Raw genomic sequence first — 18,248 nt, forward strand, 5'->3', positions numbered from 1 at the left:
CTACGCATTGGTGGCAGGTGCCAAATCGCCACGATCACATAGGAAATGCAATGTCAGTGGATGCCAGCAATGTTTCGACTCCCCCTTCAACGCCAGCTCTAAAAAAGGAATCACCAATATGGGAAGCATCCCCTCAGGGTTGGCTGGAAAATATCGCAGAGCCCACTCCTTCGGGCCCAGACACTGCTCTGTCCCCTACACTGTTGCGGTCAGCTTCCCGAAAGCGGGCCAAGAGAGCATTACGAAATCCGCAAAAGCAAGTTGCATGGCTCCATTGGCGCCGCGATGTAATACACAAAGCGGTGGAAATCTATCTAGGTCTAGAGGCGAAGAAGGCAGGATGCGTGCCCCTTGCCGCCCCCAGTGAGACATCGTATGATAGAAACGGAAAACTGCAAACACCAGCAGCATCGCTGTGCTCCCACTGCAATACATCTTTCCAGTTTCATTCACTCATGACGATCGCATTCTCAGGTACGTTTGCATTCTGACCTCCCTTAGCAGTGTCCCAATGACCCCGAGCCAGGTGCCACGCGGCGGACGTTTGAATATTGCAAATGTCCGTCCAATACTCTCCTGCTTAGCATCATCCAGTCTGGCTACTTTCCAGGGTCACCTGTAACGCCCCAAGTTGCCTTTCATTTCGACGTCCTTTCGCTGTATTCAGCTTTGCATGTGGACTCGTACACCCTGATTGCCTCCTTTCATGCCGCTTTGTTTGCCATGTTACGAGAGAACGGTTACGAATTCACCCACAACGTAAGATCTATTTGTTGCATGTCGGGAATTGGCACCTTCATGATCCGGCGTGCATATAGGACCCCTTTCTGCAGTCGTTTAGCGAGGCGATAACATGGTTTCAAGCCCTACGTGACTCAGTAGAGGTTGAAATGGAGAGAGAGTTTCTCCTACCCACATCCCCTGCGGCACCCAATGCACCGCTATGTCGTTCTGCGCCGGTCGAGTCCGCTGCGTTTACCCATGTCGCTCCTGCCCACAATGGCGATCCATCGGTCACTGCATCCCATGGCGTGATGACCGTTAACCACGGCATCCCAACCTCCATAGGGACGTCACTGGACCTTCCATCGATGGTCCATGAGCGAACAAAGCTGATTCGCAACCCGTCCGACAGCAGCGCAAGTCCATACCTCCGTGCGAGATGCCCGCAATGTTTTGGAGGCTCAATGTGGGGCAATTCAGCCAACAAGTTAGTCCTCTCATACATATGCTTCGGGAACAGGTATACTAAGCGATTCCCTAGATATCCTGATGTCATCGTCGCCATGGATGGTAATATGCAACATAAGCAATACATGTTCGTTGGAGGAGAGATGATTCTTCCCTGGAATGAAACTTGCACATTCCTCACCGATGCCGAAATCGAGGAAACTGCCCGCCATATCTCTGATGCACGAGCTGCATCTAGAGGCTGTTCGGAAGTATCTCGTCCCTCATCCCTTGTACCAGATGGTGCTATTGATGAATGCAAAGAATCACACAGAGCCACGAAACGTGGAAAGCAGTCAGCCTCAAAAACGGATACCTTCCATTCGAAGGGCCTGATGGCAACCGTATGCCATCATGACATCCCCCTTTTCCTCTGCGATGTACGCACTCCGGGTGAACAGCAGCACTTTTCAATTGCCATGCTCCTTGCACTTAGCTGCCAACTACCCTCAAATGCCACTATTGGATTAATGTATGATGTTGGGTGTGTTCTTGATCGATCGATCGCCAAGGTATGGCCTCGCATGGTCTGCAACTACAACCTCTGATATTTGAACAAAGTACAATCTTATCCCCGAAATCGCTCCTAGATTGAGCATCGCCGTTTCAGTCTTCCATGCCTACACACATCAATTCTGTTGTCAAATCGCATTTCACCCCTGGAAACGAAATGGGTTCGGAAAGTCAAACGGGGAAGGAAATGAGCGATTATGGTCCTTGATTGTTGATACAATTGCGCCTGAACGCATAATGAGTGTGAGTCCCAACACTGTTCGGTTGACAACCCTCTCTTATGCAATGTTGTCCCAAAACTATAGCCGGCAAAACGAATCACAACTATCGACAACAAAATCAAGATGATTGCGTGCCGTGGCCGAGACCGCCTTGCTTCATTGGCTAGGTCCAAATTGGCCACCATTGTTCGTGAGGAGGCGCTTCTAACCGACCTCCTGCAAGATTTGAAGAGTAAGAGGGGATTCACAACTCCTTTCCTTCAATCCCAGTGGGAAGAGCAAAAGTCTTTGCAGCTCTCCGTTCGAGCCTGTATGCCCATTCCCAATCTCATGTTCGGCGTTGACTTATGCTGTTATGCCCTAGACAATGATCAAGCCGGAATGAAAAAGTTCGCCAAACTTTTGGAAGCCGAACAATCAGCCCAGGCACATTCGGACGCATTGGACGCCGTAAAGAAGGAGCTGGACCGAATCAGCTTGGCACGAACACTGTCCCATAGTCCTATCGACCTCATGGAGCATTTCCAAGCTGCTCAGCGTGTACGATCGTTGCATGATAAATCTCAAGAATGCCTACACGATCTGACAGCTCAAATTGGCCTGTCCGATTTGAAACTTCCGCAAAATCCGTCTAGCACAGAAAGGGACTACATGGAGAAGTACATTCTGGCCCGATTCCGCAAACATGCCATCCTTATCCGCTTAGCCAAGTACCAGGACGAGATTAACCCTATTCGGAGCTCACAACAGCGTGGAGGACGGCTGGTTACAAAAGTCGGTAAGCATACCCCATTTGAGGCGAATTCTGATGTGCTCGAAAATTCATCCGGTACTTTGAGGATATTCGAAAATGGTCTCAGTGTTCAATAGCGCAAACGACCATGCCCGTATTATTTCCACCCATGTTGCGCAATATAACGAGCTTGTCGACTGCCTCGAGCGTTCTGTTAGGCCATCCTGGCTCCCGGACTCTTTGAAACATGCCAAAATGAATGTCAAGGAGCTGCTTAACATGGATCCCAGTGATGAACAGTGGACAAAGATGTGGGAGAGCCTGTGGGATTCCAACTGGAACTTGGATGAGAAACCACCAGCTTTTATAGTCGACCAACAGGTTTGCCATGGCATAGTAGCGGTGCTATCACTTGCTCATATTGAGGAGGAAAAGCTTAGGCTCGCTCGAGAGGAACTTAATGCGCGCACCTGGATTGTCCAATCGGTAGACTTGTTGATTCGGATCACAGACGATATTCATCGTATGTCCTACAAATTCCACATTACCAATGCGCTGATTTGTCCTCGATCCCAGCCCTGTTTAAATATCGATGGCAACTCCACCTAAAGTCGTTACTCAAATGCCGTGATACGATCGTGAACGGACCATTTCCTCATGTCAATCTATGGCGTGCATCGCCACACTATCTGCTAGCAAACTTAGAACGTCCAGACTCCCAAGCTGCACCGAGTACCGTGGAGTATTCTTCTTTCCACCTTCCCCCCCTGGTTCTGCCACTCTGGCCTCAGGAACCAACGGCATAGACCCCGAAGATGATTCTCAAGTTAGAAACGAGCTAAGCGCACTCGATGGACTTATCAGGATGAGCCCAGAGCTGGGTGTAGCTGATGACGATGAGCATGTTGAGCCCTACCTGTCTACCGACAGTGGCAGTGGCCCAGGTGATACTCTCAGCCCTGAGATGCCGGTAAACCTTCCAGATAGCGAACCTGAGACATGGCCAGATGAGACAATGGACCCCACAGACAATGTCGAAACACATGCTGAGCCTCTTACTGACTTGGTCCCTCCTAGTGGGTTCGGAGATGTGGATAGTCCCAGCTGTGACGAGGATATTGAGGAGAGGTTCTGGAATGAGAACCCTCATCCCAAAAGCCTTCCTCCAATTAGAACAATCTTCGATGCCATCCACTCACCCACCCAGTCTACCCAACAACAAAAGTCTGGAAGGAAATAACGGAGTTGCATTTACCTCAAGAGACTGAAAAAGTAAGAATGTTTCCAAGTTCCCCTGTGACTGACACCACTGATGTCTCATTAGATAGTGAACGACAGCAAGACCAGAGACAAAGCAAGATATTACAAACATATTGCGATCTTCCCTGATGCACTACCAACAGTCAATCGCCAGCGGATGATACATGGAGCAATAATCGATGCCTATGTTGAGATGCTGAAAGACCTTACAGACGAAAAGCTGCGGGACATACTCAAGACCACTCGTCCCCGTGTGATTATGTTTCCTACCCAGTGTGAAGGAATGAGACATTGTATGGCAGTTCACCTGTTGGATGTATGTGGGAATACACCGATGGAATCTGTACTGACCAATATTTTAGCGAGTGACAAAGTGTCAGGGACTTGTCCGGGGTCGAGGGGGTCCGGGTATAGCGTCCGGGACCGAGAGCCTGGCGGGGGGCGGATCGGGCATGCATACTGACAGGCCCGATGTGGGACAGTGGTCCCTGGCCACTTAGACTGAAGTGGAAGGTTGTTATTATCATTAAAGGAGAGATATTGTACTGCTTACCTGAAGTGGAAGGTTGAGAAGAAGGCTACTTCTTCGGTTCCCACTTCAGGTTCGTTTATATACATGCGGCTTGGATCACATGACGGGTGCCACGTCACCCTCGCACACAGCCGTAACCACCCGGGTGTCTCCGTGGGAGATCCCAAGGGTATCCGGTGCAGGCGCGCGTGCTGGGCACAGTGGGAGGTCGCCCGAGGTGCCCGGGCCGGGTACATGGTGGGCGCGCTGCAGATGGGTCAATTGTACAATGATACAGAGAAAGTCGTCCATGTGGAATAAAGGGAGAATAAAGAAGGAGTAAGATAAGGAGAAACTGAGGAGGGGAGGATGAGGGGGGAAGAAGGAAAAGGGGGAGGAGGTAAGGAAGGGTGGACCAGCGGGGTACCGGGTCAGGTTGGGCCGGGTGGAGCCGGGTCAGGCGGGTGTGCCCTGACACAAAGAAGGTCTGAACTGATCTTTTCGATGCAACCAGTTGGATGATTCCGTGTTACTCAAGGAGGCGTGGTCACTGGCTGCTCGGTGTTGTCAACTTCGAACAACGAGAGCTGCGCTATCTTGACAGCATACCTCTACAACAAAGCGCCCATATCAATCGCCACGGTCCACAGTGGGTGTTTACAGTGCGTTTCCTAATTCTAGCCCACATTCCAGTCTTAATGTTACTGCTTTCTTCAGATACTTCAAGGCCTAGTTAATGCCATCTGGTTGTTCATTCACCCTGATGATGAGCATGGATACAACTGGTCCAATTGGTCCACCAGAGTAATCACTGTAGGTGTGCCATCTTGCTGTATGAACATCATATACATTACAAGTCCTAGATGGAACAGCGCCAATGGAACGGGTATGATTGTGGGGTTTGGACCATGGCTGACATTCAAGCTGTACACATCGGGCTCGATGCTGCACCGAAAGACACGAACATTGATGATTTTTGTCATATCCATCCCCGGCCATCGACTTCCGGTCCCTCCGATTCCTCCGTTCCAACTCCGCTCCTCCCTCACTAACCTCGGAGCCCCCGTTATTCCGCAATCCTCTCGGTACCCCTCGATGGTCACCACCCCCCCATTCCAATTTATTACCTACGCCTCCCTAAGTACGGAGCCCCGAAGACTTCCGGACAGCTCCGACGTCCGCTAGCGCACCCCCGCCTCCGCTGAGCAATACACTCGCCTGCCCTGCAGAGTCCACCTTCGGGCTTATCCCTCCTTTCCGTTTCTGGGTTATCGCCTGCCTTTCCGCTAACCCCGTGAACCGACTCGTCGGTAATATTCAGTCGGCTAATGGTTAAACCCCGTTAGCTCCGCTCCGTTCGGCTCCGCCAATTGCGGAACCGTCTCTGCTGTAACCATATATATATCCCACTTGTACATAGGTTACGCCCCAGTAGAAAAATCAACTAGAGTTCCCCCCCCTAGGTTCTAATTGCCAGTCAGTAAGTTAGGGCACGGACGTGTCACTAGGCACAGCGCTCCTGGCAGAAGTCGCTGAGGCCGAAGCCCTCCGTTACGGAGACATTCTTCCGTCTCAAGTCTGGTCTCTGACAATTTTCAGGATAGGGTGAAACACCAAATCCTTTCTATTCCTCTGTTAACACCGAGCTGGCAGCCTACCTGGAGAACCCTAAATCCTGACCTTATTTGTGAACTGCAGTGCCGAGCTGCTAAAGTGGCCGCAAACTTTCCCGTTGATTATGCCCAGCTTGGAATTGATCATACGGACGTTCCTTTAGTGTTAGATAATGAACAGGAAAAAATAGATTTAACTGACTAGCGGAGTTTATGTATGCCGGTGTTGAGCCTCTCCTAATAAGATACTTGATGCACCAGTCAAGAGTCAAGCATTCTAGGCCAATGCCAGGTAGCAGCAACCTGGAAACGATGACATGGGATGCCAGGAGGCACTCTTAACCTCCTTGGCTTATGTTCCGTCATTTTGAAGAACTGTCAGTTGTAATCGGTATGAAAACAGCTCGCGTTCCCAATTAAGTGGACATACATTCCAGTACTCCACAAGCACGTCGAGGCAGGCGAAGTGGAAGACAATCCATCCGAATCGTCTTTTGGTGACTTGAACTGCAGGAAGTGGTAGGCGAGTATAAATTTGGTGGTGCTACATGGTACTATGCTTGTTTAAGTGAAGTCATTCAGAAGGTTGCCTGTATTGGGGGACTTCTTGCTGCTCTCGTTCCTGCAACACTGCATGAAATGGACATGTGTACACCTGTAGGACATCGTCCCTTCCGGAGCTTTTGAGCGGTCCACATGCTCAAAATCCAGATCGGCCCGAAACCACACTTCATAACCATCCTCACTGCAAAATGCTCAAAATTTCGAACAGTGTGCCATCTGGTTTCATGAACAGTGAGCTGGGGTGTTCGACGTCTGCACAAGGTGCAGTGACATCCATCATATAAGCCCGTAACCTCTAGCTGGACCATTTCGCATCACCAAGCGTGTAATGGGTGAACTTCCTACTTTGTAAACCCCGTCGCAGCGATCTCCCCACGTCTCCCATACGTTTCGGCTTAACTTCTCTCTTTATGTTCATTATGCTAACTTACATCTCGTACCTTTTAGTTTTTCCCGTGTTTCCTCAGAGCGTGTTGTTCTTTTGTTGGCTTGCTTCTCTCCTACCTCGCCTTTCACCGCATGATACAGTAAGTCATTCATTCTTGCCAATGGTGAAGACGCTATCTTCGGTGGGTTTCGGCAAGTTGGGCCCCGAATGAGTTTGTGCTGTGACTGCCCTTCCTTTTTGTCATCTACAAGTGGGTTCTTCTCTTTCTAACCTGGGCTTTCACATCTTCTGTATTGGCACTACCGCCCTCCCCTATCTCCTCTTGTTAGTTTTTCCTTTCTTTTTATCGTTGTACGTCCGGGCCCATGCTCTGTTTGTTTGCACACATGATGTATAATGGCTAAAACATGTCAACATAATGTATTTTCAGCTCCCCCCAACAAATACCCGGAACCTGGGCAGTAACTTCTGGATAAGTAAACTAAACTAAGGTGCCCATTGAGATCTCTGTTCGAAGTCTCTGAACATCGTCCTCCAGCTCCATGCATCTCGATGCGAGCCATGCATACTCGTCGACATTGACGCCGCAGTGGGGGCACTTCAGGTTCTCTCCGATGGCAGGCCAACGTTCCATAGCTGAGAATTCGTCATCCATTTCTAGCGTGCCTGAATGCGCCATTCGCAGTACCGAATGTAGTGCTGGTTTGGCCTGCCTTAGTATTCCTTAGTATTCAGCCTTGCCTATTAGCGAGGCATCTTACCGCTCAGGTTTGTGAGTTCCCGTTGAATGAGTACCTTGGTTGCGGCATTCAGGGGTTCCGATACAAGCCCGATCTCTCTTATTCAACGTCATGTTAGCCTACAATCTATTTCTGACATTCACGATTGTCTCCTACACTTTGAGTCTTCCATGACGATTGCGTTGTTTCAGTGTATTAGCTGCCCAGCGCTCATCAGCTGTTGTGTACAATCGGGGGCATCCGCGACCCTGTTTCTCCACAACACCAGCTGATACGGTGCTTCCATCCTATAATACATTATATCAGTGGTTAAAGAGTCATCAGAAGAGGCAGGTAGCACCTCACAAGTATTCACGACAGCTTCAGAATTATTATGACAACTTCACACGCCAATTAAAGTCACGAGCCTGCAAGATCAAACACCATTTTTGTCAGAGACCAGGTTGAGACGAAGGAAGGTCTCCGTGGCGGAGGGCTTCGGCCTCAGCGACTTATGCCAAGAGCGCTGTGCCAAGTAACACGTCCGTGCCCTAACTTACTAACTGGCAACCAGAACTGAAAGGGGGTAACTCTAGTCAATTTTATTACTGAAGTGTAACCTATGTACAAGTTGGATATATATATGGTTACAGCAAAGACGGGTCCGCAAATGGCGGAGCTGAACGGAGTGGAGCTAACAGGGTTAAACATTAGCCGACTGAATATTACTGACGAGTCAGGTTGCGGGGTTAACGGAAAGGAGGGATAGGCCCGAAGGCAGGCTCTGCAGGGCAGGCGAGTGTATTGCCCAACAGAGGCGGGAGTGCGCTAGCGGACGTCGGAGCTGTCCGGAAGTCTTCGGGGCTCCGTACTTAGGGAGGCATAGGTAATAAATTGAAAGGAGGGGGTGGTGACCATCGAGGGGTACCGAGGGGATTGCAGAATACGGAAGCTCCGAGGTTAGTGGAGAAGGAGCGGAGGTAGACCGGAGGGATCAGAGGTACCGGTGTTGGCTGGGGATGGATATGACAGTTTTCAACACTGTTTATCTTTTCGAATATGCATATCGCCTCTGAGCCCCGCCATTAAATATTAGTGCACATCTGTTCTATAATACACTATTAAAGAACCATCAGAAGAGGTGGGTGGCATCCCCCTTGATTGTCCATGACAATATTGTCACGATTAACTCAATAGAGGTCACGAGCCAGTGGTTTCGTTCGCCCGCTCCACCTCTCCCCATCTTGCTTCCTCACCTTGTGGCTCCGCCACCGTGGCCAGTGTCACATCTTTTCTCTCAGTCAGGTCCCAGACGTATAGCCGCATCGTCAAGTAAGTAACAACCTCACTTAATATATTCTACAGTTCCTGTTCGAAACAGAGGAGCCGCAGCTTAGCGGCATTTGGTGTTTCTGGAAAGCAAAGTGTTCTAGCGACTCGCTGCTATTACAGAGACATCAGATGCCCCCGCCCACTCTAATCACTCAGGTCGTGTGGGGTGTTTACACACTGCTGTACCAGGGTGTGAGAGATCTTTCCACTGCAGTATCGCTTTGACTTCCCTTCGCTCGGCATCCCAGGGCAAAGCCCACCCGTAGGCCATGCCCAGCTTTCGACACATCTCCAACTACTCAGGTCATGCGGAGTGCTTACACGCTGCTGTACCAGGGTACGATAGATATCTCTGTGTTTGTCGCCTTTGCACCTTTTCGCCCAGCACCCTAGCTCGAAGCCCGATACCAGGCCACACCTGGCTTTACACACGGCTGATCTTCCAACTGCCATCTTACTCCCTTCCTCCATGAAGCCACTTTCCTCCAGCTTGCACTGCATTCGCATTCGCAAACATGAGTTCTGAAGCTGTTGTGACATTGCCTATCCCTGTTCCCAATGCTGAGCGCACTCACCAAGGCTGGAAAGTAAACCATCAGGGTGTATTCTATATTCGTGCACTTGGGCCACCCACACAGGACAGTCCACTGCATCCTGGTCGCTTTCTTTCAGGCGCGGAACGAATTGCGAAGGTGGAGGAGGTGATTAGTCCTGTTGTGGATCATTCACTGGATGGAACGTTTCAGAGATGTAAACTGGATCCATCGTACTCGATGCATTACTACCATGCTGTGTTTGATGTATATGTCCTTCCATCCTTAATCCTCATTCCCTGACCATGCCTTCAAAACGCGATTAATTCATGTATACAAAACGACTCCGAACTCCTTCCTCCAGAATATAACCAATTTCCCCATGGAGCGCAATGGTATTTGCAGTGTTTTGTTCATCCTATGCCGCCGCCTATACCATCGCCCGAGCCTATTCCCTTCGCATACCCTGATGGTAAAGCCGGCTGGACTGTAGGAAAGACTTTCAGAGAAGTCTTCCTCAAGAGGCTTGACCCATCTGAGTGGACGAAGTCTATGAGGAAGGCGACAATGGACAATGACCAGGGTATTGCGGAATGCATCTGCATGCAGCACTACATAGAGAATATCGATTATGCAGCATCAGGATCGCTCGGCATATTGCATGAGATGGCCTCAATATTCGACAATACCCGTTATCGCAACTGTTACAGGCCCGCCGGACCAACGTACCCTCCTGGGGCGGTTCAGTTCTTTTCTCTGTACACTTTGACACAGGATGGACATACCCCGCCGAGATTCCACGGTCATCCGTTCCGCCGCCCGGAGGATGATGATGGGGTTTCATCCGATCCAGAAGAGTTCCTTAGTGAGAATGACTGGGATGAAGAGGAGCCTTCTGCGTCAGCCTCAGAAAGGGATAATTCTCCTGTACTATCAACGTCACGCACCTCTCGCCTCCGCTCCCAGCACGGTGGAAGGCCTAGGGGGCGTTCGCCACGTCCACAGGTCCCCCCTCAGAGGCCAAGCTCCATTCACCAGTGGCGTCGATGAAGCCGTTCCCCTCACCAGCGCTCACCTGCACGAAGAAGAGGATCGCCTGGTCTCCCACCAGATTCGTACCATCGCTCTGAGGTGCGAGAGGGTGAGCAGCGTTGAAAGAGGGCTCGCGGCTCTCTATGCCGACCAAGCTCGTGGGGCCAAACTCTCCAAAACCTCTACTTTCTCTCTTGACTTCGCTATGCTCGATCCTGAAACTCCGTGGTGGGTTCTCCGGGATTTCCGCAAGGTCCGGGCTCAGCGTCCACTACTCACTTGTTGTGAGCTAGATCACTGCCCTTATTCCTACTGTTGGAATTCCACACACTCACACCCTCTCTAGCGCATCCTGGCACCTTAGAGAAAATTGGGGGAGGGGAGAACTTCTATTCCAAAATCCGGTATGTACAGGATATAAGGAACAATTATTTTTAGAATAATTGATGAGAAATATTGGTACCATATGGCACCTGCATACCTTATTAGGCGAAGTAATAAAAAAGGGTAACAGTAACAATAAAAGAATATCAATCAATATCTGAAATGATGGCAAAATATGAAAATAAGAGAAAATAAGCGATATCTCAATGGATTTACGGAATTAAGAGCCTAAATTGGAAATGTAGCCGGAGATAACTCTCACGCAGCCAATGAGCATTTTTACCAATTTATTAGACGCCGTGGGAACGAGTGAGGCTGGAATTCTGGGTTGCTGCCTGAGATTCCCACGCCCGCACATGCCCGTGACCTGCTGTGCCTAACTTCTCCAACACGGAACTCCGTCAAATCTCCACCGATTGGGACGTTCTTGGTATCGTCAGAATCGTACGAATTAGGACTATTTTTGGATACCAAATTTGTACCGAGTCGTCGCGTGAATGAAAGTTGTTTTCTGATCGTGGAAGTGGGTATCCGAGCCGAGTCTGTGCGTGGGCGATTATCCCGCCTACAGTGTCCACTTCATCGAAGCTCCCGGCATCCACGTCTGGTGTCTTCCAGATTGCCTTTGCCCCACAAAGTCTCTCGTCCTTCTTCCTGTTTCACGCACCGTTCAGGATCCGGAACCTTTGCACGCCATCGCCATGGGCCTGCAAAGCCTCCATACGCTCCACCACGCCACCACACCCCACCTCCAGCCATGGAAGGTCGATTCCACGAAGCCCGAATGCCATCGGCCCAAGCTTCCGTTCCCATTCCCCAATACCGACTAGAATTCCAGCCTTCTCATTCACTTCCCTTGCCATCCTCCGCAGAGCCGCCAGCACCTCCGTATGACCCAGAACGTCGTCACCCTCCTCCATCCATGGAAGACGTTCGGTTCAGCGAAGCCCAAATCCCATTGGCCCATACCCCAGTCCCCATCTTGCAGTACCGTCCAGAATCCCCACCCCATCGTCCACTCCCCCTGCCCTCCTCCTACGATCCACTGCCAAGACTAAGGGTGCCACCACCAAATATCGCACACTTCATCTCAGTTGAACAGATCATGGCGCAGGACGGAGGAACAACGTCCTTGCTAAGAGATGCTATGGTTATTCGAGGTATGCATAGTATGTCTAGGAATGTTTTAATTGTTATTCTCACACAGTGTGATGTTTTTGCCAGGTGTGCCTCTTCGACCCGTTCAGCCACTTTCCCCCACCCCCGAGGCTGCGGCCCACGTTGAAAATTGGAGAACAGAATTATCCCGTAAGCTGATCGCCATCGCCTCATTCCCAGTCTAATACATAAAGGATGTCCTAGGTGGCACCGTGAAGCGCGCTTACCATCAGATGCCAATTCGTATCATGGCGGTGAACACCCATGCTATGTGCTCCTACGATGGATCGTACGCCTCATGGGTGAACACCACCCCTTCAACGAGGACAAGTGTCCTTAACACCTCTCAAAGATATCGCAAGTTTGTGGACTTTTGTCGGAGACCAGTCAGCTTCGACCTGCTCCACCTGCACCTCCCGCTTATCGAATGCCATTCCCCTTTTCATTATATCCCATCACCTATTCTTAATATTGACTTGCAACGTTCCCCTGACGGTTTGAATTGGCTCCCAACGTCTGAGTGGAGGGAGCGGATTATAGGCACGAACTCGTTGCTGAAACAACTTCTTTGCCACGTTCGGACTACCGTTTCTCATCTCTGCCGTGCAGAAATCCTCCCTTCACATCGTGAAACTATGGCAATACTCAAGCATGAATCGGATGTCTACCTTGAGAAGCTGCTTCAATCCCGGATGATTGTGGAGTCCGAGAACTATCACCATGAAACGGTTGGTGAGATCGAACATCGGATTGGAGAGCTACGAGGCTATCTTCATTATTGCCTCCTTGTTTCCCTCGATGCATGCGCCATACTGGGTGGTATGGAACTTCCGATGTGGCCAATTCAAAAATTAGCCATTGGGACCATCTTCGACGGCTCGGATGGCGCTCACACCGAGGTCCACGACTCCACCCTCAGTGCTTCTGCTCAGGCTTTTGCCCTCACTCTGGAATGGTGGGGAGTTCCTCATTGGAGGGTGGAATATGGTGAAAAACGCTTTGCAGTCTGTCGATCATGTTCACCATTGCATGATCATGCAGCAGAACATGCCCTTCAACAGGAGATACGGAGCCATGCTCAGGCCAAGGCTTCGAACGGCATCATGAAGGGGGATATCACTGTGGGATTCGACTTTGTTGTTATGGAAACCGTTACATGTTCCCGCCCACAGCAATTCCTGCTCGCAGCTCCACAAGATGATCCCCCTACTCAGCGCTTTGCCATGGAACAATGTCTGAAAGCGCTTGCCCCTGAGGGGGATCCTACTCCGTTCAAAAACCTCTCTACCTTAATGAAGGTTGTGCTTCAAGGAGTCTGGCTGGATTTAAAATACGAGGAGGGCCTGCATTTGAGCGTGGCCTTGGAAGGGGCCAAATGAGAGTACCATTCCCCATCGGTGTGCATGCTCCACTGATGGCGGCGTTTATCAAAATCCCTTTCTCGTACTACCAACCTCAACATCCCCTTCCGTTGTCGAATCAGTCCGTACCCTTTACTGGCACGTCCAGTGCTATTTCGTTGTCCGAGGCCGGCTCTGTCACCGCCACTGACACATGGCTAGGCATATCCATACGCCTGTCAGGCCCTACGCTGGAGCTATGTCATGACTTGGAAGCGGTCAAGCAGCGGGGCGTTCTTGCCTACCGAGAAGTGCGTGACCGCATGGTGAATCAGAAAGTGGACAGGTGGGACAGTTCGATACACTGTCTTAACCTACTCTGCAAGACACAGGAGGAAGCTCAAAGCCTTAAGCGGTACCTCCAAGCAAGATTCCCTGACGCCCTTCTCAGAGATATCAATATGCAGGATTATACCCCAAGCGGGTACATTGGCATCTATGAGCTTGGATATACTGGTGAAGTCTTTTCTCATGGATTTGACAAAACTACAATCAAAACCCTACTGGATCACGCACCAGCCCCGCTCATCCCTCAGGGCCCCGACACATTACCATCCGAAGCAACAGAGCTATGGACACGCATGTATTCACAGGATCTCTTCAAATACAATCACTTCCGGATTATGACGACAACAACCAGCCAAGGGCATACGCCGTTCAATATGGTGGAGGTGACCTTCAAATGTGAAGTGTTAAAAAAAATATGCCTGCGTAGGCCATTTGAGTTAAGCGAAGAAGAGTACTTTGGCCTCCTTCATTTTTGTCTCATTCTCTGTCGCCTTCACCGCTTCAAACACGCATTCCGCCAGCAGATCTACCCTGCCAAAGACTCTATTTACCCTTGTGTTGTCCGTTTCATTGCCGATTCTGGGAGGCAGCTTTTCGAAGGCATCGAATTCCGATCAACCTAGATGTTGAAGAGATCAGGAAACCCGCCTCAAGAAGAGTTTGAGTCCATTCGCTGGCAGCCAAAAACTGGTCTTTTTGCGCTCAAAGTTGCAGAGAGCCCTCCTGCTCCCCCAAACAAGCCGACTCCAGAAGAGTTAAGCAGCAAGTAGTAGTCGGAGAGCATCACGCAGTAGCTGTCCATGACCGTTTTCCGTTCACTTTGTATATACTCTAGAATAATTTGTAGCATATAACTTCCCAATGTATTTTACGTTTGCTGAGCTTATGCCTTGCACTTGTGCCCAGCCCATAGGTTTAATAATGATGCGTGCAATATTTTCATTGTAAGATACCTACATATCTTTCCAATGATCGGTTGTGATGTTTGGGTTACTCAACTGGGCAACATCTGTATCCACATAGCTATCACATCCTCGTCGTCGTTCACTTCCAACTCGTCAAGCAGTTGGACCACCCTCCTGGCAACCTTTCCTACATCAGCCCCCTGTCACAAAGCTCGTTTCCAACGGCGCTAATCATTCTCCAGTGTTGAGCGACATCTAAGACTTCAGGAGGTGGCTCCTTCTCGGTAACGTGCAGGGCAATGATGTCGATGTTGACTAGGAGTTCAACGTTTTCTTCCATTAGTGCCTTCAAACGAACCGCCGGCAACATTTTCGATGCAGCCCGCCACACTGAGTTTCGTGCACACCTGAACAAGGTGTCAAAGGTGGGAGGCTCACCGCTTAGGTTTGATACGGATGACGGTGCCTCCGACGGTGCCCGGGACGTTGGACCTTCGTTCACAGTGAGGTGCGTACTTCCATTAATCTTTAACACTGGTTGAACTTTGAGGGGAGTACTATGCGGTGTTGGATGGATGAGCCTAATTGGAGGGATGACCATTGGCGTATGTGATTCCGGAATGGCTTGCTCCATGAAGACGTCGTATTCTGGGTCATCAGGGAGTTGCGGCCCATGTCCTTGCTGGAAGCCTGAGCGTACACCCGATGGGAACGTTGTCAGGTTTATTGCCTCTAACTTTACTGATGATGATGAAGACCCGCCTGGTTCAGGTGAGTTGCGAGGTGGTGTCTTGGGTACGATGCCATCGTCCTGTGGACCTTTCACCTCATTCTCTGGTACCGCGGCTTCTTTCATTTGGTTGTGGCCCCCAGGTGTCACACAGGGAGGTTTTGCCTTCATGAGGGTGCGTGCGTGAGTGGCTTTGGACTTCTTGCGTCGCTTGGAAGACGGGGATGATATTTGATTATCACCAACCGAATCTCCTTCCATCTCCACAGTTAGGGAGTTTGGCGTGCTTTCCTTACGTTTTTGGGTTCGTGCAGGGACGACCGCTGTCCTCGCAATTGCCCTCCTTGTCTCGTGTTCAGGCAATAGGTATTTCGTAATATTCCCTTTCGCATCTGGTGCATAGTGTAGCACCTCACGCATCAGGTACTCGTCTGGTAAGCCCAAACCGGTGAGCTGTGTTTTTTTGAAGTTTCATTGACATTTTCCTCACCATCTGTCATTTGTTCCACCCTCAACGTCTGCTCCGGATCCTGGTGAGTGAGCTGCATTATACACCGTGCAGACTCGCGTGGGGTCCAATCGCACGGTAGTAACTTGTTCAAGCGTGGGACACCACGATGCCAACCAACAAAATGGAGACAATGCTCAAGCATGAATGAAAGTATGTTGGCAACTCTCCAGTTGTGCCCAAGCTCAGTTATCCCTGTTGCCTCCACTACAAGTAGATGTCAGATGAGCAATCAGACGGCACGGCAAAAGGACATACAAATGATTGCTTTAAGCCGCCCAGCACACTCAGTGCAGCGTTGGGGATGCGAGCCGTAGGTTTCGTCTGCAAAGGTGAGGCCTTCCTTCCTTTTTAATGCGGGTGTGTGGTAATCCACGTCATTCGCATCGCCCTCAACCTCTGATTTGATGGCCATGTTTCCCGTTCCATTTCCCAAATACCTGTCCAGATCATCGCTGAAATGGACACTTTGCTTCATGTGCATCACAATGGTCTTCATGAGGCTTGAGGCACCAAACACCTCGCTGGTAGATTTATCGGGGTTCGTAAATGCCCCAAGATGTTGAAGAAAGGTTCTGCGCCTATTTCAGCCAATGTGGGCTAGGAGACAAATTGCTCATACCTCTGTTTAATGGCGTCGGGTTGATATGGGCTGGAAGGATATGAGTAAGTTATTTGTGCCTCTCCTGCATAAACCTTGTACCTGAATGCCTTTATCCCATCGTAGAAGTTCCTCATGGCTAAGGCACTATCCTCTGTGAGGGGTAGGCCCATAGCTTTGACCATTTCCGCAATCATTGGTGAGCTCGTAAATGCGATAGTCGAATCCCGAGGGGCAAGCTTGTCATCTGCTATGAACCCCACTAACGCCACCCCAACAGGATGAATGGAGCTGAGTGCAGCAAGCTATCAGCAAATTTTTCAGTACAATCGATTGCAATAGTTACTGGATTCTGTACTATACCTGAGCAGCATATTTTCCCGTTATTTTCTGCAACAGATAAAGGCCTTCATTTGGTTGAGCCTCCCTCTCGTCCTTCGATAAAACAAGGTCCCCGCAATGTATCAGAATTTTATCATAGAACGCTTTTGCTTCTTCTGCCTGGTCAGGGTACTTCCTATCGATATCCTGTTGCTGTAATTTACGCAGGCATGCTGCTTCTTGACTGTCAATTCCAGCTAGGAAATGATTAGTTCCTAATATCTTGCGAGTATGTGGTTAACTTACAGTGAAGCTTAAGCCATGTTTGCCAAGCCGTTTGGCCCGCTTCAGTGGGATTGTGTAAACGGAACCTCTTCATGACTTCTTGGGGGGACTTCCCCTTTTTCTGTGCATAACCGGCAATGCAAGCTTCTAAAAAAACTGCAGGGGGTCTTTGAGTATTTCTAAACAGTGTAAGCAACAGAGACACCAATGCACCTTCGAGGCTCAAATCATCCGTAACGAGTCCCTTCTCCAGTATATTGCCAATATCTCCGACTGTCTCAATAGATGAATGACCCCATATTTTCTGCACAATTCCCTTCACAATTTGATCGGGGGGGACAAGTGGTTGGAATTGTGGCCTGTCTTCGATGGAAGTATGTTGTGCAACAAGCTCTTTCAACTCTGCGAACGGGCCATCTGTAGCTCTGAGGAAGTTGTTGGCAGTGGAAGCCGTAGTCAACAAGGTCATGCCACTGGAGAAAGTGGCCTGAAGGGTCAGAATTGATGAGTCAAATGCATTTGAAGATGCGTTCTGTGGGAGGGAAGGCATTCTGGGGTGATTTCTTGTTCTACCAGTGATTTTTGGTTTGGGGGGAACAGAAAATTTTCCTCAAATTTGCATCCGAACTATCAATTTTGATCTAGCAACAAGCCTGAAGAGAGGAATTTGTATCTACACCGTTTCACCAGCCTTTACCCCGTTCGACCCATCCTCCACATTGCAACCTTGTATCAGGTAGCAGACACAGAATTCAAACGGAAAATTGGACATTCTGACCCTTTCCTCAATGCTGCACATCTACATCCACCTGCAACCAACTACAGGCCGATTTCCCCTTTAGCACCCCATTTGACTTGTTCACCGGTCCAACACAGTGTGCAAGAGCTCTAAGTGGCGCTCCGGAACATCGAGCAGGCCGCGATCGGAGCCGCTATTTGTATTGTAAGTACGGTCAGGGTTTCAATGTAAATAATCGGCATGTGAACGAAATGTCCCTGGATCTGAATCGTGTGTGTCG

General features: G+C 49.8%; 2 protein-coding genes across 2 annotated transcripts; one reads left to right on the forward strand and one right to left on the reverse strand.

The window, feature by feature from the left end:
* Window positions 1-1,556: 1,556 nt before the first annotated feature.
* EI90DRAFT_2861628 (uncharacterized protein) lies at window positions 1,557-1,947 on the forward strand (the record flags this gene model as incomplete). The annotated part of the gene is made up of 2 exons (XM_039053803.1): window positions 1,557-1,742; window positions 1,792-1,947. Coding segments are annotated over 2 exons (342 nt in total), but the record flags the coding sequence as incomplete, so codon positions are not given.
* Window positions 1,948-14,971: 13,024 nt separating this feature from the next.
* EI90DRAFT_3132023 (uncharacterized protein) lies at window positions 14,972-17,779 on the reverse strand (the record flags this gene model as incomplete). The annotated part of the gene is made up of 7 exons (XM_039064447.1): window positions 14,972-15,945; window positions 16,005-16,229; window positions 16,281-16,597; window positions 16,645-16,928; window positions 16,987-17,201; window positions 17,251-17,376; window positions 17,443-17,779. The coding sequence occupies 7 exons, from the start codon at window positions 17,777-17,779 to the stop codon at window positions 14,972-14,974; spliced, it is 2,478 nt and encodes an 825-aa protein (XP_038910280.1).
* Between the last annotated feature and the right edge of the window lie 469 nt (window positions 17,780-18,248).

The sequence above is a fragment of the Cantharellus anzutake genome (genome assembly GCF_015039405.1).
Source record: "Cantharellus anzutake strain C23 chromosome Unknown EI90scaffold_83, whole genome shotgun sequence".
In the NCBI taxonomy this organism is placed as follows: Eukaryota; Fungi; Basidiomycota; class Agaricomycetes; order Cantharellales; family Hydnaceae; genus Cantharellus; species Cantharellus anzutake.